We start from the raw sequence: 25,430 nt of genomic DNA on the forward strand, positions 1-25,430 counted from the left end.
GCCACGTGGAACTGTAAGTTCCAATTAAATCTTTTTCTTTTGTAAATTGCACAGTCTTGGGTATGTCTTTTCGGCCGTGTGAAAATGGACTAATACAACAAATTCCCATAACCAATCAGCCAATTGATTGAGAGAATCTCTCTCTCTCTCTCTCTCTCTCTCTGTCTCTGTCTCTCTTTCTCACTGTCAGTACTAATATGTCCTTATAGCCTATTTGTTTTGTTTCCCTAAAGAAATCTGAATAATACACTGCTGCTTATCCCTTCACATTGTATACTTGCCACATCTCCCTCAAGATTCCTTGCTTGTCTCTAAAATATACAGAGACACACTGTCAGTCAGTATATAAAGCATTAGCTAAGTTTACCTTTGTATTATTTTATTTAAAGATAAATATAAAATTAAAGTCTGAATAGGAGTGGTAATAACATGGGTCTATGCCCCTAAAACATTAAAGCTTAAGATCTATGCATTTCACTATATGTAAATTGAATCAATCAATAAAGAAAAATACATTTATACTTTTTTTTCTCAACTTGATTTTAGGGGTTACCACAGTACACAATAGGAAAAATTTTGTCTAGATAATTGGACAATAAAAATAGCATTTTAGAAAGTTTCCTTCAGTGATTATAAGGGAATGGAATGCCAGAAGATATTAGTAAGCTGTCACTGTGGTACAAGTATGAAATAACAAAGTTCTGAGTAAGGTAAGAGATTAGGACTATGACAAAGAAACACATGAGAGACACTTTCTAAGGTAAGAAAGAATCACTTGGAGAATGTATAGAGAATTGGCTAGTAAAAGTAACTTGAGGATTTGAAGCCACATAGTCAGAAAAAATGGTGGTACTATTAGCAATAACCTAGTTACTCAATTTTGTAATTATTGAAATGTTTAAAAAATAGATATGAACATATCATGTACCATGAAGAGGTGACTTTCAAACTTTAAAGGCTACAAGAATTCAGTGAGATTATTCAAAGTGCATTTTCTTGACCTCCCTTTTCAGAGCTTCTGATTCAGAAGATCTGGAACAAGATCTTGGTCTTTCTAGTGTGGGTATGTCTGAACTATACTCTCAGAAGCATTGTCATAAATATGCATAGGAAAAGCAACCCAATAAAATCTTTGGTAAAATTTTTTGAAGTTGAGATATTGGCTACTAATATAAGAATTTTAGTTCTCCTTAATAATATGTAAAATTTTATTTGAATTAGTTTGGTGGCTATTATACAGTTATTAAAAACACTTTGGATAAGAAAATGAAGTTTGTTATTTATAACAAACAGCTGAAAAATACGTTTTGCAAAGGAGATTTAGAACTGAAGATTTTTGGAAGATGTAAAAGCAGGACAAAGGTAGTTTACTTTTTGCATTTATAATTATCAAAGAATGCACTAAGGAAATGTAGTAGCTGAAAAGAAAAAGTGCTAAAGTTAAAATTAATGGAAGAAAATAATGAAAATTAGAGGTAATATTTCTAATATACATTTGAAACTAGGGATAACTTGATACAAAAACAAATGTGTTATTAGGGCATAGATGAAAATAATGGTTAAAATTATCAACGAAATTCTAGTTACGTAAAAGGGGTAGCAGATGAATTTAATGTCAGAGGAATGGAATATTAATATAATTAGTCCCAAGATCAAATAAAGGAATGACTAAAAAAATAAAACACAGAGCTTTGGAGATGGTTCAGAAGCAGCTATATTTTTAGATGAATTAAGTTTTGCTAAATAGAGTTTATATTACATTTTCTAAGTGGGATAAAGAAGGGATTCTGTAGGGTCTTTGAACTTAGACAGGTATTTCTATTCTTGTACAATGTTTTTACATTTCAATACCTTGGCTTCTGCAGGGTATTCAGCATTCATGGGTCATTAAAAGATTTTCCCCAAAAAATTACCTAGAAAAAAGTTACATGTTATAATTGTTTTTGTTCTACCAAAGGAAATTGTGGGTGTTTTCATAAGCAGTATTTTATTGAAACTGACCATAATTTCTATATATCTAGAATGTGAAAATTTGAGGAATTATCACAAATCTTCATGGCACCCAGAAGACAGTGTTCTCTTTTACTTTTGTGTTAATCAGGTTATTAATTTTATATGTAAAGATATATATTTTGGGTGGGGAAGGGAAAAATTTGATACTGTATTTTTTTAGGTAGTGCTCCTTTGAAGTATATTAGATGTACATTTTCAAATATATCAAGTATTTAAAACAAATGCTTTCCTGAATGGGACTCTTTGGGTAAAAATTACAGAGGTGAACTTAAGTTCATCTTGGCGGTAAAGGAAATTCATTGAAAGGACTTTGATTTCTTCCAGAATTCAAGGAACTGTCAAAAACTATAACATTTTAAGAAGCAGAAACAGGAATTTCAAGATGAGGGATTAGAGGGCCTTTCCTCTAGACGCCCATTATTTTCGTGGCACAGATTGTACATCCATCTTCTGATTCTTTGCTCTAAATAAAAATTGTTGAAAGATGAAGTGATAATTATATGGTTTAGGTCAGGCATCCACACTTCCTTCCATTTACTATATGTATGGAATCAGAAGTTCTATGCTAATAAATGATGGGCAAATACAGCTATGAGAAAAAACTGTGAAGGTGTAAACACTTTAAAAATAATGTGAAGCAAAAGGCAATTAAAAGAAGGAAAAGTTAATCTTTACAATCAACATTGCAGAACAATTGGACAGCCATATGTAAACAAATAAACTGCAATCCATACCTTACACTATGTACAAAAACCAACTTGAAAGACTTTCTATACATAATGTAAGAGCTAAAACTATAAAGCATCTAAAAGATAATATTGGTAAAATTTTTTATGAACTTAGGGTTGGCAACAATTTATTTTTTGTTGTTGTTTGGAGATGGAGTTTTGCTCTTGTTGCCCAGACTGGAGTGCAATGGTGCAATCTTGGCTCACCACAACCTCTACCTCCCAGGTTCAAGCAATTTTCCTGCCTCAGCCTCCCGAGTACCTATGATTACAGGCATGTGCCACCACGCCTGGCTAATTCTGTATTTTTAGTAGACACGGGGTTTCTCCATGTTGATCAGGCTGGTTTTGAACTCCTGACCTCAGGTGATCCCCCGACCTTGGCCTCCCAAAGTGCTGGGATTACAGGCGTGAGTCACTGCACCTGGCTGGCAACAATTTATTAAATATAACAAATGCAAATCTATAAAAGAAAAAATTTAAAATTTGACTTCATCAAAGTAAAAATGCACTTGCTCTTCAAAAGACACTGATAATAGACTGAAAAAGCAACTGATAGAAAAGGAGAATATATTTGCAAAATGTATCCAACAAGTGACTTGTTTGGGGAATATATGAAAACACAATTTAATAAAAATGAGACAATTATAAAATGGCAAAAAGGTTTAACAAATTATTACAGATTTACAAAAAAAAAAGAATGTGAAAAATTGCTCAATATCATTAGCTAATTGGGAAATGCAAACTAATACCTCAATGAATATCACTACATACACACCAGAATGGCCAAAATTTTAAAAAGACTGACAATATCAAGTGTTGGTGAAAATATGGGGGATCTGAAATGCCCATATGTGGCTGGTAAGAATGTAAAATGGTATACACACATTGGAAAAATAGTTTGGCAATTTCTTTACAAGTTAAACATTACTGAACAATTAAAATATTATATTATTGATACATAGCAACTTGGATGAATCTCTAATGCTTTATACTGAGTTGAAAGTAGCCAATCTCCAAATCTTTATACTATACAATTCCATCTAAATGTCATTCTCATAAAAATGAAAGTATGGTGGTGGTGAACAAATCAGTGGTTGCGAAGGATTAAACTTTGGGGTTGGAATACACAAAGTAGTTATTTCATCATAAAACCATTCTATATCCTGATTGTGGTATTGACTACACAAACGTATACATAACTGAAAATTAATAGACTTGCTACCTGCCCACAAATTCTTTTTTTTTTTTTTTTCTTTTTTTCTTTTGAGACAGAGTCTGGCTCTGTGCAATGGCATAATCCCAGCTCACCGCAACCTCCGCCTCGTGGGTTCAAGTGATTGTCCTGCCTCAGCCTCCCAAGGAGCTGGGACTACAGGCATGCACCACCACGCCCAACTAATTTTTGTATTTTTAGTAGAAACGAGTTTCCACCATTTTGGCCAGCATGGCTTCAATCTCTTGACCTCGTGATCTGCCCACCTTGGCCTCCCAAAGTGCTGGGATTACAGGTGTGAGCCACTGCAACTGGCCCAAAAATTCTTAATGCAACATTTAGACATACACATATCACATAGCCTAGCCATTACACTCCTAGATATTTACTCAAGATAAATGAAAGCAGAGATTCATTCAGAGATGTATACAAGACAGTTCATAGCAGCTTTATTTGTGACTGGAGGCAACTCAAGTGTTCATCAACATGTGAATAGATAAATGAATTGTAGTATATCCATACAATAGAATAACACCTAGGCAATAGAAATAAATAAACTATTGATAAACGAAACAACATGGACTTCACAATCATTATGCTAATCGAAAGAAGCCAGACACACCTAAGAAAAGAATATATACTGTAAGGACGGGCAGGGTGGTTCATGCCTGTAATCCCACCCTGTTGGGAGGCTGAGGCCAGTGGATCACCTGAGGGCAGGAGTTTGAGACCAGCCTGGCCAACATAGTGAAACCCCATCTCCACTAAAAATACAAAAATTAGCTGGGCGTGGTGGCAGGCACCTGAAATCTCAGCTACTCAGGAGGTTGAGGCAGGAGAATCGCTTGAACTCAGGAGGCAGAAGTTGCAGTGAGCCGAGACAGCACCATTGCACTCCAGACTAGGAGAAAGAGCAAAACTCTGCTTCAAAAAGAAAAAAAAAGAAGAAGAATACATACTGTATAAATGATTCCATTCCTATTTTGCTAACAGAAAGTGATCAGTGTTTGCATAGAGTGAGAGATATGAATGGGGAAAGGAAACGTTGTCATAGGGAAATTTCTGGCAATTATGGATAGGCTTAGTGTCTTAATCATGGTGATACTATCTTGATAACACATGTGTTAAAAATTCTACATTTTAAATATATGAAGATAATCATGTAGCATTTTCTTCTTTATCCTACAGAAAACCTGAATTCATGTAAATTCACATGTTGGGATTGATATTTCTCCTAAGTCTCTCTTTTATTTTTCTTGAGTCAGAGTCTTGTTCTGTTGCCCAGGCTGGAGAGAAGTGGTGGGATCTTGGCTCATTGCAAGCTCCGCCTCTGGGTTCACACCATTCTTCTGCCTCAGCCTCCCAAGTAGCTGGGACTACAGGTGCCCGCCACCATGCCCAGCTAATTTTTTTGTATTTTTAGTAGAGACGGGGTTTCACCATGTTGCCCAGGATGGTCTTGATCTCCTGACCTCGTGATCCGCCTGCCTCGGCCTCCCAAAGTGCTGGGTTTACAGGCGTGAGCCAATGCGCCTGGCCCTAAGTCTCTTTTAATCTACAGTGGTTCTCTTTCCATGTATTTTTAAATTGTTTTCTTGTGATTCATTTATTGAGAAGTCAAGTTGTTTATAGTATGGAGTTTCTCATCATCTTGATTGTACTTTCTTTGGTTTAACTTTACGTGCTACTCTGTCCCATATGTTTCCTATAAATTTTGACAGTTAATCAAATAACATTTTTTGTTTGTTTCTCTGTTGGGTTTTCTCAAAACTGTTTCATAGATGGTATAATAGTCTGCTTGGGCTGCCATTAAAAAACACCCTAGACTTAGTAGCTTAAGCAATAGTAAGGTGTTTTCTCACAATTCAGGAGGCTGCAGGCCTGAGATCAAGGTACTTTTGTGGTTAGTTTTTGATGAAGCTTCTCTGGCTGCTTTCTTGTGTCTTCACATAGCCTTTCCTCTGTGTACCCTTGGACAGAGCGAGAGGGAAGAGAGAGAAAGAGAGACAAAGAGAACACCAGTCCCATCAGATTTAAGAGCCCACCCATATAAACTCATTTAGTCTAGTTACCTTCTTAAAAGGCTCTATCTCTCTATAATAGTCACACTGGGTGTAAGGGCTTCAACATAAAATTGTTAATGCTGAGGGGGACAACTCAGGCCATAGCAGATCATGTTGAATTAATTATTCTATTGAGAGGTATATATGTGGCTTTATCTCTTTTTTTGTGATATTAGCAGCATTTGGTGCTCAATGCCATGATCCATTCATTTATGAGGGGTTGTAAAATGATGGCACTCTGATATTATTACTCTTCTTAAATTATTAGCTGAAATTATTTCTTAATGAGACACTTTTTAATCAATTGTTTGTTTACCCCCTGCTAAGGTCATATGGAAAAAGCATGCTATGTTTTCTTATTTACTAATTTTCAAAATATTTCTCTAGCAAGCTCCAAAAGTGATCAATATGTTATTTAGCAACACTGCCATAAACTTATGAATTTAAACATATTTGATCTGTTTCATATCATTACTGATATTATCCTTATTGATGCTCAAATTGCCTTATCTTTAGCTAAAATTACCTTTTGGCTTTTGAAAACTTTTCACATCAGTTTAGTAGTCTTGGAATTCTTTCTTGCTACTTGGTGTGAGCAGGTGTTTCACAGCCATTTGTTGATTTTTCTGCCCTGGACCTGAAATCAGCTCTCTCTCAGAAATCTTAACTGCTTTTATTGGTAAATAGTATTTCAAAACCATAGTCTGATCATTAGAAATATTCATTGCTTCTTTAATGGCCATTATATTTAGTTCTGTGTTTCAGCATTCAGAACTATGTTGTATGCATTATGTTTCTTAAGATAAACTACAACCTGAGTTTAAACTTCCACTGCCAATTCAAAATAAAAACCATAGGTTTTCTATTTTACCTCTTTAATTTTAAATTTCTATCTCTTTATCATCCCCTGCCAAGAATGCAGCTTTCAATACTGAAAAGAATAGAATTAGAATGCCACATAATAATGTACTTATTTAATTTATTGTAAAATACTCCTATAACTATCTTAGAATCACAACATACCACCAATATGATTACTGTAGATAGTTTAACTTTTTGTGTTTTATAATTTCCTTGGTACTTGAGCTATATTACACAGTGGGTGTGATGTCAATACTACTTTTAAAATTCACCTGGGATAGTTATTTTTGTTTGTGCTTATGCCAACAACTGAATATACATTTAAATTGAATTATTTTATTTTATTTTTAGAGAAGTCCTTGAATTTAATTAGTTTTAAAATAATATATAACATATGTAGCTCTAAAATTTAAAAAACGTGATATAGTTAATGAAATTTAGTTTCAACGTCTATCCTCTCCGCATATTCCCTCTCTTTCTCATAAGTAACAATTTTTTATGTTACAGTCTATCTTTGATTTTTTAATGTGTGTATGTATTCCTTTGTAAATATGCATATGTATTCTTCTTAAAAGTTAGTATATTATCGGCCCTTGTTTCCAAATTGGTTTTTTCTCTGAATATAGCTGAAAATAATTCCATAGTAATAGGTAAAGATATATATCACTTACCATTACATTTGAATTATCATCTGCTTTAGGATGTATCACCACTTATTTACCCAGACCACTATTGATATATATTTAGGTGGTCATTTATCTTCCATTATTATAAATGGGAAAATGTCCAGATGTGGGATTTATGGGTCAAAAAGTAAACATTAGTATCATTTTGATAGCTTATGCCATACTCTCCTTCATAAATTTTATAACACTCATATTAACACCACCCACGTCCAAAGTGTCTGTTTTCCTGCAGGCTCACCAACAGAGTACAGTGTCCAACTGGGACAATTGCTAATCTAAGTGACTAATGAAATCTTAATGTAGGATTAATTTATAGTTTTCTTCTTATGTATAGAGATAAGCATCTTTGCTTATCTTTGCTTATGATCAAGAGTCATTTGCCTTTCTCTTTCTGTGAACAGTTTTATCTTTAGCCCCAGACTTTTTTGTTTTGTTTTGTTTTGTGACAGAGTTTGGCTCTGTCACGCAGGCTGGAGTGCAGTGGCACAATCTCAGCTCACGAAACCTAGCCTCTCCCGGGTTCAAGTGTTTCTCCTGTCTCAGCTTCCTTAGTCGCTGGGATTACAGACACACCATCACGCCCAGCTAATTTTTGTAGTTTTAGTAGAGACAGCTTTTCACTATGTTGGCCAGGCTGGTCTCACACTCCTAACCTCAGATGATCTGCCCACCTCAGCCTCCCAAAGTGCTAGGATTACAGACGTGAGCCACTGTGCCAGGCCAGCCCCACACTTTTTAAATCCCTCACTGGCCCTCTTTTTAGCTAATTTATATATATATATAAAAATTATATATATATATTTAGCTAATTTATATATATATATAAATTATATATACACACACACACACACACACACACACACACACGGTATGAACATTTTGTCTCTACATAAATTTCAAGTATTTTCTCAGTTTGTCACTTGTGATTTTACTTTTTTATTGTGTCTCACCATACAATTTTGCAATATCATTAAACTTATCTCTCTTTTTCTTCATGACTTCTTGACTTTGAGCCATAGTTAGGAAAGGTTTGCCCACTCTTACATTAGAGTAAAATTAATCCACATTTTCATCTATGACTAGTGTTCATTTTTTTATTATTTACTATGAATATCTTCTTCATTTGGGGTTTACTCATGTATATTCCGTGAAGAATGTAACTCCTATATAACCCCTTTATCATATGTTACATTTCATCTATAATTTTGACTATTTGTAGATTTTACAGTCGGGTTTAATGGTGTAAAATATGTTTCTGCTTTTTGTTTTCCCCTCATTTACTGCCCAGGAGAATTTCCTTTCTTGTCTCAGAGTTGAGGCAAATAAGTAGTAACAAGAAGCCCATTTTTGGATGTGTTGGAACATCTGGCAGTCTGGATTTTTAATGAAAGCTCTGTTTCAGATTGTCCCTTTAAATTAAATACATCATTTAATCTCCCCAGTCTCCCAAGTCATCATCTGTAAAATGTAAATGATTTACAGAGGTATTGGTGTTTAGTTACATAAAGCATTTAGCACAGAGTAGGTTTCCATAATTGGAAGCTATATTATTTTACTCTTATGGTTATTAATTTTACAAATGTATATACTATGCAGTTTTATGATTTGACTTCTTCACTTTGGGAAAAGAATGTTGCAGTACACAAAGGAAGATTATACAATTAGAAGAAATTTCTTCATGAAGAAATGTATTTTGATTATTAAAATACATTAAGAAATACCATCTTGGCTAGGCTTGGTGACTCACACCTGTAATTCTAGCACTTTGGGAAGTTGAGGCGGGTGTATCACCAGATGTCACCAGTCTGGCCAAAGTGGCAAATCCCTGTCTCTACTAAAAATACAAAAATTAGCCAGACATGGTGGCGCACGCCTATAATCCCAGCTATTCGGGGGCTGAGTAGGGGAACCACTTGAACCAGGGAAGCAGAGGTTTCAGTGAGCCGAGATCAAGCCACTGCACTCCAGCCTGGGTGACACAGCAAGGCTCCATCTCATTCATAAATAAATAAATAAATAAATACCCTGTCTAGACATTAAGAGTATCATCAGAACCTATATTTAATTTACTCTGGTTAACATAATTAGCTTGATATTAATCTTAAGAAGTAATATATGGAACAAAATATGTTCATATTAATTTCCAAGCATCTCACTATTTGGTACAAATTACTAATAGTTTATTACAATATATGTTGAAAGACCAAATAGCTATAATTAAGATGTATGCACCATTAAAATAAAATTTCATAATCAAAAATGTACTCTCCCTCCACTTAATATCTATTTTCACGTGATGAAGTTTCAAATTAATTAGAGCCCTCTTAAGAAAAAAAATTTTCAAAAATCATCCAAACAAATATTTTCCATTTTCTTACTGATACACTAATTATGAATAACTATATACCACGTTTGTGTCTGCTTTCCCTGGACTGCATAATTTTGAAACTTAATTTAGTAATGAAATTGTAACTTTGTTCCTCAGTTAATGAAAGGAAATAGATGAAGCAGATACACATATTACTTATTGTTCTCAATTATGTACTGAAATCTCAATGTCTTCCAGGGACTCCTGAGGATTACCCACGGTTTTTCCATATGCATCCTAGGACAGCAGAACTTAGTCTCCTGGAGCCAGTTAACAGAGACTTTCACCAGAAATTTGATTTGGTTATTAAGGTAAATTAAGCTAATATCTTATTTCCTTGTGTTTATGAACTGCTAATCAGATAAATCTGTAGAGGCTACTGTAGGCAGTTTTATGTTATAAAATTAAAATTAATGTGGACAGCAACCAATTTTTTGTTTCAAAAAAGCAAAGTCCCATTTTAATATATGGCATTGCTTTTCTCTAAAATAACTTTTTATAGTACCATGGGGTAAAATACTAAATATTCTTATATGTAACTAATGCCTTGGTTAAGTGTATACAATTCTACACAATTCATTACGTCTTCTCACATTTTTTTTCTACTAAAAGGAATTAGCATTTTACCACAAAAACATGACCAATTAAGACATCTAAAATGTGCTTGATTTATATGTTATTTTAATTTTGTTTTCATTTTTATTAGTTAATTTTATTTTAATGTGTTTTTGTGTTTTTAATGCTGATTTTTCCAACATAAAAATAAAAGGTCTTGCCTATCCAAAGATGTATTCAATACACATCTCATTATTTTCTTTATATTGAAAGATGATCTTCGACCTGAAATAATTTTGAAGCTAAGTTAATCTATTTGGCATTTCACTTTTGGTTTAATAGTATATCTGTATTTTAATATAATCATTAAATAGATACTGTAAAAATGCAGATATTCTTCTAATTAATTTCGATGGACTTCATTGAGATGGTGAGATTTAATCTAATCAGTGAAGGAAAAACAGGAATTTGACAGGCAGAGATGAGGACTGGGAAAATTTGGGCATTGTAGGTACAACAAAAGGCAAAAGCAAAGATTCAGCATAAGTTTTGTATATAGTACACAACTTTCTCATATTTAAGTATGCAAAAAAAACCTCTAGAAATGCATCCCGATGGTATTTTTCTTACTTTTTGAAAAATGTAAACATATTAAATGAAAAGGAAGTAAAGTAAGGAAGCTTACTGAGATGAACAATGTTCAAGCTGCTTTATGTGCATTTTTCATTGAATTGTTGCCACAACTTTAGTATTACTCTCATTTGCACGAAATGTGGAAACTAAAGTTCAGATAAGGTAAGTGATTACCTTATAGTTAATTACTAATAAGGGGCAGAGTTGAGTTTCAAATTTAGTTTTATATACACTAAAGCCATGCTCTTTTCACTTCACAAATATGCAGATACTTAGAAATGGTTGTCTGGTTAACAATTAATAGATATGTCCTTAGCACAGAACCTGTGTTTATTCAGCAATCCTTGTCCTTGAAAAAGCTTATAGTCTAGAAAGGGAAACAGTCATATAATGAAATAAATCAGATATAATACATCAAATGCTAAGAGGAAGACATGTAAAGAATGGTAATGACACACGGAATAGGGACATTTAAATTAATCTAGAAACTCACGGAAATTTTCTGGAGATCACCCCAAGCTAAATGTTGCTGGATTGAAAGAGTATGGCCGATGAATAAAAGTGGGAAATATGTTTGAATATAAGGAGGCGCAGAAGTGAAAGCTTGGAAACATAATGCACAGGCTACAAGCAGTTAACAGGGAAATGAGGTCTAGAGCCAGACCACGGAAGGAGCCTGAAGGGTGACTGCAGTTTCCTGGGATTTCATTTATTAAGGGTTTGGGACTTATTCAACAAAAAACATCACTTTAACCGATTGTATTAAATGCCATGCATGAGATTCACTTTCTTACATTGACTATGTTAATTGTTATGGGAGTATATAAAACTCCACAATGTGTACTGATTTTCTATTGTGGATCTCCCTGGAGTCTTGTGGTACTGCTTTCTATGGGAATTAAGAAATTTGACAAAGCACTGTTTCCAAACTGCCATATGTGAAACCAAAAATCAATTATTTTCCTTTATTATCGAATTCAGCTGTCCTGGTGTACCTGGGTACAGTGTAACTCAGTCCATCAATTACAGGAAAAAAAAAAAAAGCAATTACAACAGGTTACAGATTTTTTTGTTTTAATAACACTTTCTTTTATTAATGGAAGTTTTAACAGACATTATTAGATTCAAATTACTATGTTTTGTGTGAAGTCAAGGACATAATAAGCCAAGGTATCTAACTGTAATAATAATGTACCACCTGCTTGAATAATAACTGAGTATTGTGGTATTGTTCAGGGGACTATTGAAATGCTACAATCTCGCAGTTCTCCTCTACAGTAAATCTTTCCATTTCTTCTCTCTCTCTTTTACTTTAATAATACTTCATTTTTTCATTGGCCCTAAAAGTTTTTGTTGGACTAGATCCCAATTTATGTTTCAAAAGCAGAGAAAAAATAAAATGAAGTATCATCTCCTACATTTTGATGAATTCTGCTTTAAAAAGCTATGTGTGTATTTAACAGCTGGTGAGTGCCACGAATTAGAGATTTATCATGTTCATTTTTTCCTCTATTTCTCCCAGTGATTTATTCAGCATGCTGACAAATAAAAATGTAAAGGTGAAACTTGGAAGACAAAGTGGAATAGTTCACAAACTTTAGAATCTGAAAAGATTAAAACATGCAACTGAAAAAGTTTGTTCCATTCCAAAACACTATCCTAAATTTTATATAATTGTAATCATTTAAGCATACTTTAAAATGTGATATACACTGTGAACAAGAATCATAGATTTGGTTTACCCAGGACAGTACATGTTTATGTCTGTTGTCTTTGTGTAATTATTCATAATACCTCTCTTGCTCTTTTAAATGTGCCAGTTTGTATAAGTTATTTGATCACTACACTCATAAAATAAAAACCACCTATGATGTAAAAATACGAAAGCACATTTGAGACACTGGTAAGAGTGAATTAGTTCACGTGTGGACCATCTATTACAAAGTCCATAAGATCACTTTCAGTATTATACGTGAAGTATTTTAAAGTATTATTAGTTGATATATTTATACTTCAGGCATCTAATACAAAGCTACTAGTCATTAATTATTAAGATCAATTAAATGGATAAATTGTGAATAATTTACTATCTCTCAGTTCTTCAAAGAACAATTGCATGTTTTAATCTAAATCCCTTTAATTAACAACGAAGAGCAAAGATCACAATGAAATTAGAAGCATAATTGTTTCATGTTTCCTCTGATTTTCATGTTGTTACTCACTGACCTACTTATTCTGTCTAGCACGCTACCTTTTAACTTATTTTCCTTCCAACTCATGGGCTCATTAACCCTGAGATCTCATTACTTCCCTTTCACACCCTCTGTTCCAGACATACTAAACCGCTTCCAGTGCCCTCCACTGACCATGCTGTTTCTGACATCTAAGCATTTAGAGATACTGTCCCTCTTCCTGAATCATTCCTCCCTCTTCTTGTCAACAGTCTAATTCAAACTGATGCTTCAGTTTTTAACTAAGAAGACGTTTGCCCTAGAAAGGCATAGCCACTGTTAGGAGGCCGCTTTTTTGCAGCCTGTTGGCCCCTAGAGTGGCCCCCAATTACTCTATTGAATGTACCTGTTTATTTTCTCGCAACTTTTACAGGGGGACAGATTGTGAAACATTTATTTACACTGTGTCCCATGCCCCTACATCTACCTATATACAGCACATAGAAGCTGCTTAATAAACATTTGTTGTAATGATTTTCTCTGACACAGTAAATCTTTTCAGACTGTTGAATCTGTACCTACATCTTCGCTCTATATAAATACATACACTTGAATGTGTATGCATTTGATAAAATTTGATCTTGCATCTCTGTGCAGAAAAAAAAAAGATGCAAATGAGGCAAATAGATTTCCATATAAATTCAATCCCTAGAAAAAAGGTCAGACCTTTGTTACGGCACAACTAAAGCTATTTATGACTGCATCAAGAAAAGGTGTTGTGTTTCTTCTAAAGAAAAATTACATACTTGTCATAGAAAATGAGCCAGGGAATTAAAAACTAGTGAGCTTGACTCTTAGTGCTGATATGCCTCATGCCCTGGCAAGGTGTGGTCCTTGAGTAATTTGAGAATTACAGGAAAACAGCATTTGAGAAATGATTGAGGGCTAAGAGGACAGCTGCTACAACTCCTGTCCCTACATGAGTCACTAATGCCACAACTCTAGAAAATGTTTAGTCACTATTTGAGTAATGATAAAAATTGTATTTTACTTCATAGAAATTTAACAGAAAACCCTAATTCAATGATTTTAAAGCATATGGCATTTGCTACTTTTCAATTTGTCTAATCCTTGTTGAGTGCTTCTCAGGTGCCTGGCATTTTTCTTGGTGCCGAGGAGACATATTTTACTTCTGATGTCTACAGACATCTTTTCAATTATTGGTTGGATAACTACTCCAAATCAGTTGGATAACTACTGACAAATTAAAAATGTAGCAAACTATATATATATCCTTTAAAAATTCCAAACCTTCTATTTTCTATTCTCTTTTTCAGTTAATCATATTTCAGTTGGTCACCCACCGAAGCTAGACACTGCCGCTTCCTCAAAGGTCTCTACTGTCGAAAGTTCCCACTCAGTCACTCATAGAATCCCTTCTTGATACCTTTGAAATTCTCTTGAATATCTCAACTCTGCTTATCCACTGCAATTCTTTAGTTCACATTGTCTTGGCTCATCATCTTACACAAGCAGTCTCTAAAACCATAGCTTCATTTCTGTGCATCTTATCCATCTTTTCACACTGCCAACAGAGTATCACTAAAACAACAAAAAATAGATCATACTGCTGCATGTTGCCTTCAAGCCAATTTACAATTTGCCCCCTACCTGAATTTCCCACAGAGACGTTGTCAAGTTGAAAGATCACAGGTGTCTAAGTCAGGCAGAGTAGCAAGTCAAAGATCATCAGTCATCACTTCTCAAAATGAAAAGGATGGAACCTACTGTGAAAATGAAAAAGCTAATAAAATTAATTAAATCTGTTATGGAGATGTGAAATATAAGTTATGTTCTTTCTACTCTAATGTGTAAATCATCAGTTTTCAAAAAAAAAAAAAAGCGAGAGAGAGAGAGAAGAGGCAAGAGAAGAAAAGGATTGGCACTCCCATAAGGTGAGATTGAACAGGGGCCATCAGTGACCCAGAGTTAAGACAAGAGGATAAAACATCAGGGCTGCTATTGCCAAGCTACAAGAAGGAAGACAAATGCTGCAAATGGCATATCTTCTATATCTGGAAATATTCTAGCAATATATTCCTACTCTTATTCTTATGGCAAGAATGAAACATACATACACACACACACACACACACACACACACACACGCACGTACTATCAGTTCAGACCACTCTAACAAAGTACAAAAGACTGGGTGGATTATGAACAACAGAAATATATTTCTCACTCTTCCGGAGACTGGCAATCCATGCTCAATATGGCGGGTTCTAGTTAGGTTCCTTTTCTGGGTTGCAGATTGCCAACTTCTGTTTTTATCTTCAGTTGGAGGAGAGAGGGTGAGAGAGCTCTCTGGGATACCTCTTGTAAGGACACTAATTACTTTTATGAGAGCTCTATTCTCATGATCTAATTACTTCTCCTAATTGCATTACATTGGGGATTAGGATTTCAATGTATGAATTTGGAGAGTTACAAATATTAAGTCCATTGCACACCACATCTCAGTTCAATAGGTTACTAAATAATATAATAAGTTTAACTTTTCTACCCCAATAGCCAGGTATCTAAGGTAAGGCAAAGTAAATTAAATGTCTCTTATACATTTTAGAGAAAATCATTCCACAGAAATTTCAGGCATTACTTGTTCTTAGTAATGAAGTAGCAATCTTTCCATGAATTTCCAAACAAACATTACAGTTTCTGAAATCAAGTGATCTTTGATACACTGGTGAGTGTTTATCTTTTAATTTTGTGTTCTCCTTTTTTTGTTAAACTTAGCAGATTGCCACATAAAGCATAATTTTTGTCATGATGTGTCATAGTGTCCAACTAACAAAAGGGGATATTATCAACTGGGTTAAAATTAGAGGGCCAAGAAGACTTTGGGAGAAAACTATGTTCCACGAGGCTCTCTATATAAGATCACTAATGTTTCTAATTAATGGTGAAGAAAATCCTTCATGTTAGGAAATTTGAGCATATCACTAAATAAGCGGGAATGGTTAAGACAAATGACTATATCTGTTTTACCTTAACTGTAACAGAGTAAGTAAATGAGCTCAGAGGTAGAATATGGAATTTAAACTGCCTAAGGATGAAGCGATGCACGTGGATAGAATTAAGGGATCAAATGCCAGAGAAGGCAGCTAAGAGTATCCTTCAGGTTTTCTGCTACAGTGTGACGTTGTACACCACCTCCCACCAGAGACTTCCTCCACAGGGTGCCTGATACCACATCCAATAACACATCATGAGAATGGCAACAATTTGATTCAGATAACATGCTGAAATACATCACAGAGGATGTAGAAGCTCAAAAAGAAGTCAATCTAAAAAACTTAACCTTTTAAAATTTTTGTCTTAATGAGTTAAGTTTAATCAAACAAAAATATTGCTGAAGATTAACACTACCATGACTAGGAAAGAATAAATAATACCAAAACACAAAACAAAGGAACAACAACAACAACAAAAACAGTATTTGTGTTTCTTCAGAAAGAACACTGTGTCTTTTTATTTTCTACTGGTTGGTCTCTAAAAATTCTAATTACTGACTTAAATTAATTAATTATTATGCCAATTATGGAAGCTAATAAAAGGAAAAGAAGTATGATGTCCTCGTCTCATACCGCTATTCATGCAGGAGCATTAGAACAGAAATAGAATGTAGCAGTTGAATATAGTGGCTGTCGAAATGCACAAACTGACAAAAGACAGAGGTGACATTTTACTTGGCCTTTTTTCTTCCTCACAAGGTGACCTGTAACTGCTTGAGAAGAAGAAAGGCAATTTATCCATTCTCATCAGAGTACCTTGCTTTTTGCCAAGGCCTTCTTGTCGGCAAAGGTCATCGTAAGAGTAGAACAGCAAGACCAAACGTTGTAAAATGTTCAAAGGAAAGCCACTTTCTGAACCCTTACCATGTCTCCCTACTCTGCCATCCCCACACACATAAACATCCTTAGCACTCTGCACATATGTTCCCAAGTAATCATTCTTCATAAGTTTCTTGATTCCACAGTAATAATGAAAAATGAAAGAGCATACTGAAAAACTTGTAGACTGAAACTCTTTGTTATTTTTTGTCTCAAGAACAGTCTGGTAGGTGGAGGAACATTGACCTCTCACCCTCACTATCTTCTAGGTTCTGAAAAAATAACCGATTTAGATATAATTTTTATATTGATGAAGTTTTAAAACTTGCTTATTACAAAATGCATTATTCTAGTTGACTAATTCATAGAAGGTACTTTAGTGGGGTTTTCTCCTGGTTAAGAAAAAACTGGGAATCGGATCAGACTCCAGTGTAGGATAAGATGGCTTTGCTGGTTGCGGAGGCAAAAGGTAGGATAAAATAATAAAAATAAAACATAAGTTGGAAGATTCAGAGACAAAAGTGTTATCCCTTTCTCACTATCATAATTTTATATCTGGCTGACCTTGCTGTTTATACCCAAGATGATTTTCACGTTCCAAACACCAGCCAAATCGTTCAACATGTTGGTGATAAGTGAGAGTTTTCAGAATCTGTGGTCTTCCCCAGAGTGGCAAGGTTATTTTTTCTTTAAATCATTCAAAATTCCTTTAGTCATTCCAGTGTCGATTTATATCTCATGCTCTAAGCAAAAAGAAAGATTTTTATCACTGAAAGGTATACAAGAGATTTAAGGATTCATGTTTTCATTGTAACAAGTTATAAACAGAATGGGCATATTCTTACTTGAAGTGAAGATAGAAAGTATTTTATTGTATGAAAAATATTCCCTAGGTGTGAAATGTGTCAGTATTATTTCGTTGTGACATTACAAAGCTTTTTAAAGTATGTGCCTATATTCTATCTAGTGAAGTTATCTTTTTCTTTTTGTCATACAAAAAAATGTATTTGTTTCCAACCAAGAATGTATCTCCTGCTGTATAACCTTGCAAACAAACTGTACAGCATGCAACAGTTATTTATATTTTATCCCATGAAGTTTATATGTTTTTGAATTTATTTATAAGTTTTTGAGTATGTTTAGTAATAGTAATAAATTGGCTTAGAGTCAAACTGATTTTGCATCCTTTAATTTTTAGAGTATTAAATTTTAAATAAAGGAGGCTTCTGTAGGTTTTAAGACAGTTAATTTTACAAGTAGGGTCAATAATCAATGGTATATTCTTATTTTTATTAGGATGGTGCAAACATAATTGCGGTGTTTGCCATTATTTTAATGGCAAAAATCTAACAATTTTTAATTAGTTGATAATATGTTCTTTGATTCATGGAGCACAGGTTTTTCACAGTCATCTCTCCCTAAGACATTTTATACACACACACACACACACACACACACACACACACACAAACACACACACATGAAAAAAGGAAATATAATCTGATAACCTATTACCAATTACTGTTGCTTTGGACCCCTAGTTTTTGTAGAGCTTCAGTGAGCTGTAGGATCCTACAGAGAGTTCCCTTACATAAACGACTCTCCTCCATTCTGTTTCCAACTAAGTCCAAATTAAGAGACTTTGCTGAAAGTGAAGAAGAGTGATAATCTAGCCTTACATAAAAGGCTAGAGCAGAGTTGGCCTCAGCTGCTCACCCTAGGCTTTTTTAGTGTAACAGCTACCTATAAGCCTGTGCGAGAAAAGCTAAAATGCCCGATCCAACTGATCCCAAACGACTACTGATTCTACATATCAGGACCATGGGATGTGCTCCTTTTGGAAAGGCAGACTTCAGGGCTATCCCTACAGAATCAAGATTTACATGTGATTTTCAGGATGCTAAATTTTAAGAGCAAATCATATATTAACATTACTTGAAAACTTAGGAAGATATGATAAAATTAAACTAATAAAGAAAACAAGTAAGCAATACAGCAAATACATGTCAAGTATTTTGGCTGAGCCCCTGGGAATCTGCTTTAACAATTACCTTGGATTATTTTAAGGCAGCAGATAAGAAGCAGGGCTTTGGAAACCACAGTGTTTGGGAAATACTAGTGGGAAAGTGCAAAAGGCCAAGTCTACTTTTGGGGTCTATCTTTAATGAATGCAGATGGTTGAAGAGGGGAGCATCTTTAATTTTCATGTATCTTTCATAATGCTGGTTTTCCATGTCACTTCCTAGAGCAGCCCTTATTAAATTAGCACTTGGACTTGAGTGCCCATATCCTAGTTTACTGTGATAGGAGAGGGAGGGATAGTCTAGGTACACTTTTTTGGGGAACAAGTTCATAGCTTATTTTTTTAGTAACATTTTAATTGAAATGCTGACATGCTACTGACATAGAGGAAAGTGTGTCTCTTGATGAATTTTCACAAAGTGAAGTTAATCATGTAACTAACAACCAGATTTTTGTTAAAAAAGATACCACAAACTTCCCATATGCCTCCTACACCTCCTCCTAGTCACTAATCAACTTGCCAACACCTGACACAACCACAAACTTCCACTATAGGATTCTAACAGCATAAATTACTTTTTTCTTCTTCTTTGCAACATTTTATAATTGGATTAAGTGTTGATGTTTTTAATCAGATTCTTAAGAGTTTTATCATTCCTTCTATTTTTCTTTACTGTAACCAACTCAGGAAGCATATGTTCCACAATCATATACTTTCCACCTGTGAAAAAGCTCAATGGCAATGAATTGTCTGCTAAAGGAAAATTTGAGACTTTTATTAACATTTTGATTTCAAAATAAAAGTACAAGTAATTCACAGTTGAATCCCAAGACAAACATGTCCAAATGTCAGGCTATTTGAAGGTTATACACTAATAATGTTATTGCCGAAAAAAATAAATTGGTTGAAAGCTTAAGTAAACATATTTTACCTGTCTAAAGTGATTTTTAAAATGTTAAGCAAATCCAATTTCTATCAATAAAGAAAGAGAGGATGTATAATTTAGCCCTTCAACAAAATTAACCAAAGTGAACAATCTTCTTTGTATACTTGAGAGTTGAATTTAAAATTGAAAATAAAGCAATAAAGGGATATGCATGAATCATTGGTAGTTTGGTCGACTAGCCAGTTTTTCAGAATCATTCTCATATAAAGATAAATATGCAGCCTGTACCTTGCTGAGTGAAGAAACTTGGAAAAATTATACCCTTGTATATTGAAGGCTTTACTGAAGAACTGTTTAGCAAGAGGTGTGGTCTCCAGGAAGAGAACAGAGGAAGAAGAAAATTTTGAATTACATAGTAGCCTTATATCCTATGTTTAGAGTCATGAGCAACAGGAATACACTATTACTCAGAACATTGTCATTATCTGCCTTCAGGGTACATTTTGTATGCATTTGTCTTTCTCTAACTAGACACCAGAAACCTTCTGTATGTCAAATTACCTTCGCTCTGCTTTTTGTTGTCAATCTGAGGTCCTTTTATTTAAAAATAATAAAGTAAAAATGGTGGCTTACACTCAAGACTATATTGATACTATGTATACACGTACATACATGCACACATACACCAACATACCTAAATTCTAATTAATTATGACTAATGGAATGCCAAGAGGATTTGACCATAACATATGAATAGTAGCTAATACTGAGTTTATTACTTGTAGAGTATTCCCACTGACATGCGAGCAATCCTTTGTAATGCTAGAGTCATATGACAATTTTCGTGTTGTTGAACCTACACAGTTGATAATTGTATAATTGTATGCAGTTTCAGTTACTAGACTCTAAGTCTTCTGGCGTGACAACATTGGCTCTTGGATGCACTGTATTTTCCAGAGTTTTTACTCCAGATAATAATGACTATCCATTAGTAAAGACTGGTCCTCTTTACTAATCAATAGGGCTGAAAAGAAAGATTCTCCAACAATTGGAGTTTGAGTAGCCACACCCAGAATGATGTCTGTCAAAGTACATGCTGCTCACATTATAACCACCATAGAGAGTTTGATAAAAATGGAGATTCCTTGCCTCTAACACCAACATATGAACCAGAATCTGTGGATTGGGTATGGGAATCTGCCTTTTTTTTTTTTTTTTTCTTGTTGCTCAGGCTGGAGTGTAATGGCACAATTTTGGCTCACTGCAACCTCCGCCTCCTGGGTTCAAGCGATTCTTCTGCCTCAGCCTCCCGAGTAGCTGGCATTACAGGCATGCAGTGCCGCACCCGGCTAATTTTGTATTTTTAGTAGAGACAGGGCTTCTCTATGTTGGTCAGGCTGGTCTCAAACTCGCTGCCTCTGGGGATCCACCCCCCTCAGCCTCCCAAAGTGTTAGGATTACAGGCGTGAGCCACCGCACCCGGCCCAGGGAATCTGCTTCTTATTAGGCCTTCCATTCTATTCTTATGCACATCAGAATTTGAAAATGATTGCCTTGTGTGGTTGCCATGATTTTTAACGTTTATCTGTCCCTTACCTCTGGTGAAAAGAGAATGCCATTTGTTTTCCTTACCCACTCCCTCCATCCTTTATTCCCTCTTTTTCTTCCTCCCTCCCTCTTTTTTTTCTTTTCCTAAGATATCTAATGTTTGCAAAAATTGGCCAAGCAGATTCTAAGAACTAGGTGTTAAAAGCTATCGTTCAGTAAGTAAAGCAAGTAAATTAAATTAATAAATTAAAATGTGTTAAGTGGAATGTAAGAGTACACACAGTCGAAATCATGCTAAAGTCCTCAATTTGCCTCATTCTGACAGTAAAATGTATCTAAGCCATGTGTTAAGAGCAAAGTCACAACAAACATCTCATTCTTTAAGCCACTGTCCATTTAAAAAATCATATAAATAGGCCTTTTTGCATAAGTATTATATGTAAATGCATAAACTTTCTGTAAGATTATACGTTATTCTGTTCACAGCACCGTCCCTATAGAGATGGAATCATAATTGATAATTGAGGGGGCTGGGTGAGGTCCATTCATAAGACTGGTAAGAATGTGCATCAGTATCAATTACCCATAGGTAAACTTGCAGATATCACAAACCTTTAAAATGCGGGAATAGACACATTCTGTAATCTAAAGTGTTCATGTTGTACATTCACATTAATTAATTTCTACTTTGTGTATGTTCACACACACACACTGAAAAAAAATCCATAAATATCTATGAAATGTGAATTAGAATGATGTCACATTCACTTAATTTAAAAAAATATTTAATGTAAAGCCTATTAAAATTAAAAATACAGGAAAGTAAAAATAAGTATATATTTGAGCTTCTTCCATATACCAGGGATTGTCTGAAATTTTAGCAGTGAATGAAACAGATACATTTACAGTATTTATGCTCATGGAATTTAAAAATTAATGAAAAATGAGGTTCAGACTAATTACAAGAACAGTTTAGGTTTTCAATAGCATTGGATGATGGAATTTACTATACATGCAATATGATTATATTTCTATTTTTTGCATGCTAGAAATACAGAAAAATATTTCATAAATTTATAACATTAGCCAAATTAAAATGTAGTACTACCTTAACTTTGAAAATTGCAATATTTATCTTTAATATTTAAGTAGGGTAAGACCATAATTTGCTACATTGATATAAGACCGTTTTTTCATCTCAAGTTTACTAACAGAATATTTCTTGGCATATATAATCTACTAATACTGTATTGTGAAATGAGAAGATGGAACTTCAAATTCAATTTTCAAAAAACTGGTTTTCACTTTTTCCACATCTATCACCTGAAGCAAGAGGTGACTTCAAGTTTCTTGTTTTCTGTAGCTGTAAGTATGTAGCTGCCATTAAAGCGGGAAAGACTATGAGTGTAGGAGGTTCGTGGAGGGTAATCAGAATTTCATTTTTGCAGGCATTTATATCTGAAATGTCTGTTAGATATTTAAGCAGTGTTATGAAGTACACAGTTGGATATGGATTGTGGAATTCAGAGGACAAGCCCGGGTTGGAGATTAAAATTAGGAGTCATAATAGTACTGACATTTTTAATGCTATGAGATTAGACTAGATGAGCAAGGGAGTGAGTATAAAGAAAAGATGAATAACACCTCACTTCTGGGCCACTCCAAAATTAAGAAGTAGGGGAGAAAAAGGGAAACCACCAAAAGAGAATGAGAAAACATGGATAGTAAGATAGGAAGAGAACAGAGAAGCTGTTGCCATGAAAGGATAGTGAATAATGTTTAAGTGCTGAAGATAGGTCAAGTAAGATAAGGACTGAAAATAAATATTGCTTTTAGCAATGTAAAAGACACTGGTGATTTTGACAAAAGCAGCTGGCTTTGAGTTGCTGAGGCAAAAGTATGATTGAAGTGGATTTAAGAAAACTTGGGAGGGTGAGTACAGACGAAGGTGAGAACTTGAGATCTAAGAAGTGGGAGTTGAGCAATAAGAGCACATGAACACAGGGAAGGGAACATCACACACCAGGACCTGTCAAGGGTGGGGACCTAGGGAAGGGATAGCATTAGGAGAAATGCCTAATGTAGATGATGGGTTGTTGGGCGCAGCAAACCACCATGGAACGTGTATACCTATGTAACAAACTTGCACGTTCTGCACGTGTATCCCAGCATTTAAAATACAAAAAAAAAAAAAAAAAAGTGGGCTCTGTAGATGAACAATAAATAATTCCTGGAAAACATGATTTCTTTCTTATATCTTACAATTTATTTAAATGATAAATAATTTGATAAGCTTTGCCATTATCTTTTTTAAATTGTTGAATCTACTTGAAAGGTTTCATATTAGAGACTATGAAATTGTTAAATTGTTTGCCACCGGTTAGCAAGAGCAAAGTTATTCTGTAGTCTCAGTCCTCTATTACAAGGTGCTCAGAAATTATCAGTATTTCCTTTTTTTAATATTGAAAATGGTTTGTCTTTTTCAGTGTTTGCCTTCCAAAGTAACAAAATAGTGTGCTTTTTATACTTTATTATTTTTTGGCTTTAGTTTTACTTCGGTCTCGTTACTGAAAATGAGACCCATGCCCAGACTCTTTTCAAACAAAACCCTAGCATTTAAATATAATGTTTAACTCACGACCATAGACTCTGTAGATATAAATAAGTTTACCTTATGAAAATAAATGATTTTTAAAATACCACCTTGTTTCAATTGAGCTGTTTTTAAAATATTTCTCATTTCATCCACCATGGATTTCAGGGGAACAGAATAATTCAGATTTTTGAGAACCCTTATTTATATGTAAGAAAAGATAATTGGATCAGAGTTTTGATGCATGGACCCACTAAAGAGCAAAGTGTATTATTATTATTATTATTATTATTTAAATTCGACATTTTAACTCTTACTTAACAGAAGTATTTATCACAATATTTTTTCCTACTACTAATTTGTCCAATCTATCTTGTTTTTCAATATTCATTTGCAGTCTATAAATTTGAGAAACATTTGAGGAATCTTCCTGTGTAGACTCTTAAAAATCGGGAGACTTGAGTCTAGCTAGGCCCATGCTCTGTATGTTACTTACAACCTATGTGGCTTTGAATGTAAAACTAACCTTTCTTTTTTTCCATCAGTTCAAAAATATACATTTTCACATCTGGACAGATAAATGACATAAAGAAAGTGGGCTTTGGAGACAGATATCTGGTTAGCAAATTGAAACACCTCAAATAAAATATATAGTAGCAATCCAAAAATATTAATCATTATTAACACTAAACTAATATTAGAGTAAAAATAGGCAGAACCTTTATATGTTATTTCTGTAGATATGAGGAAGTTAAGAATTAGATTATTTTCATAGATCTAATTTGAATTTTATTTCTCTTTTCATTGAGTCACTTTGTTTTCATCATGCAAATAATACATATTTTTACTGGCTTCACAGTTGGCAGTAAAAACTAACGACATATGATCTGAATGTAAAATGTAAGCTTATTTCATTATTATACAATTTTGCTTTTTTCATCCTCCTCACCACCTATATATTGTGTGTGTTTGTGTGTGTTCATTGGGGAAAGAGGAAAAATTATAGAATTTATGACTTTTCAAAGCATTATTTTGTCCTGGATATGACATGCTGGTTATTAGAATAATTAGATCTAAAAGAAAGATAGAGAGATAAAAGAAGAGAGAAAAAAATCTGTTCACAGTGCCTTGCATGTATGAACTGCTCTGAGCCTGTAAGAGTGAAGCAGAGGATTTCTGCTTAAATCATT

General features: G+C 34.2%; 1 protein-coding gene across 8 annotated transcripts in view; it reads left to right on the forward strand.

Moving 5' to 3' along the window:
- Positions 1 to 25,430, forward strand: part of PCDH15 (protocadherin related 15) — a 1,788,406-nt gene that overhangs the window by 1,380,944 nt on the left and 382,032 nt on the right. For all 8 annotated transcript variants that reach the window (XR_012417282.1, XM_065521086.2, XM_065521087.1 and 5 more), the window contains one exon: positions 10,134 to 10,246. Coding sequence is in view for 7 of the 8 variants with exons in the window: in XM_065521086.2 (XP_065377158.1) it covers positions 10,134 to 10,246 (113 nt within the window). In the remaining variant the exon portion in view is untranslated. The remainder of the gene's footprint in view (positions 1 to 10,133; positions 10,247 to 25,430) is intronic.

The sequence above is a fragment of the Macaca fascicularis genome, chromosome 9 (assembly GCF_037993035.2).
Source record: "Macaca fascicularis isolate 582-1 chromosome 9, T2T-MFA8v1.1".
NCBI classification, from domain to species: domain Eukaryota; kingdom Metazoa; phylum Chordata; class Mammalia; order Primates; family Cercopithecidae; genus Macaca; species Macaca fascicularis.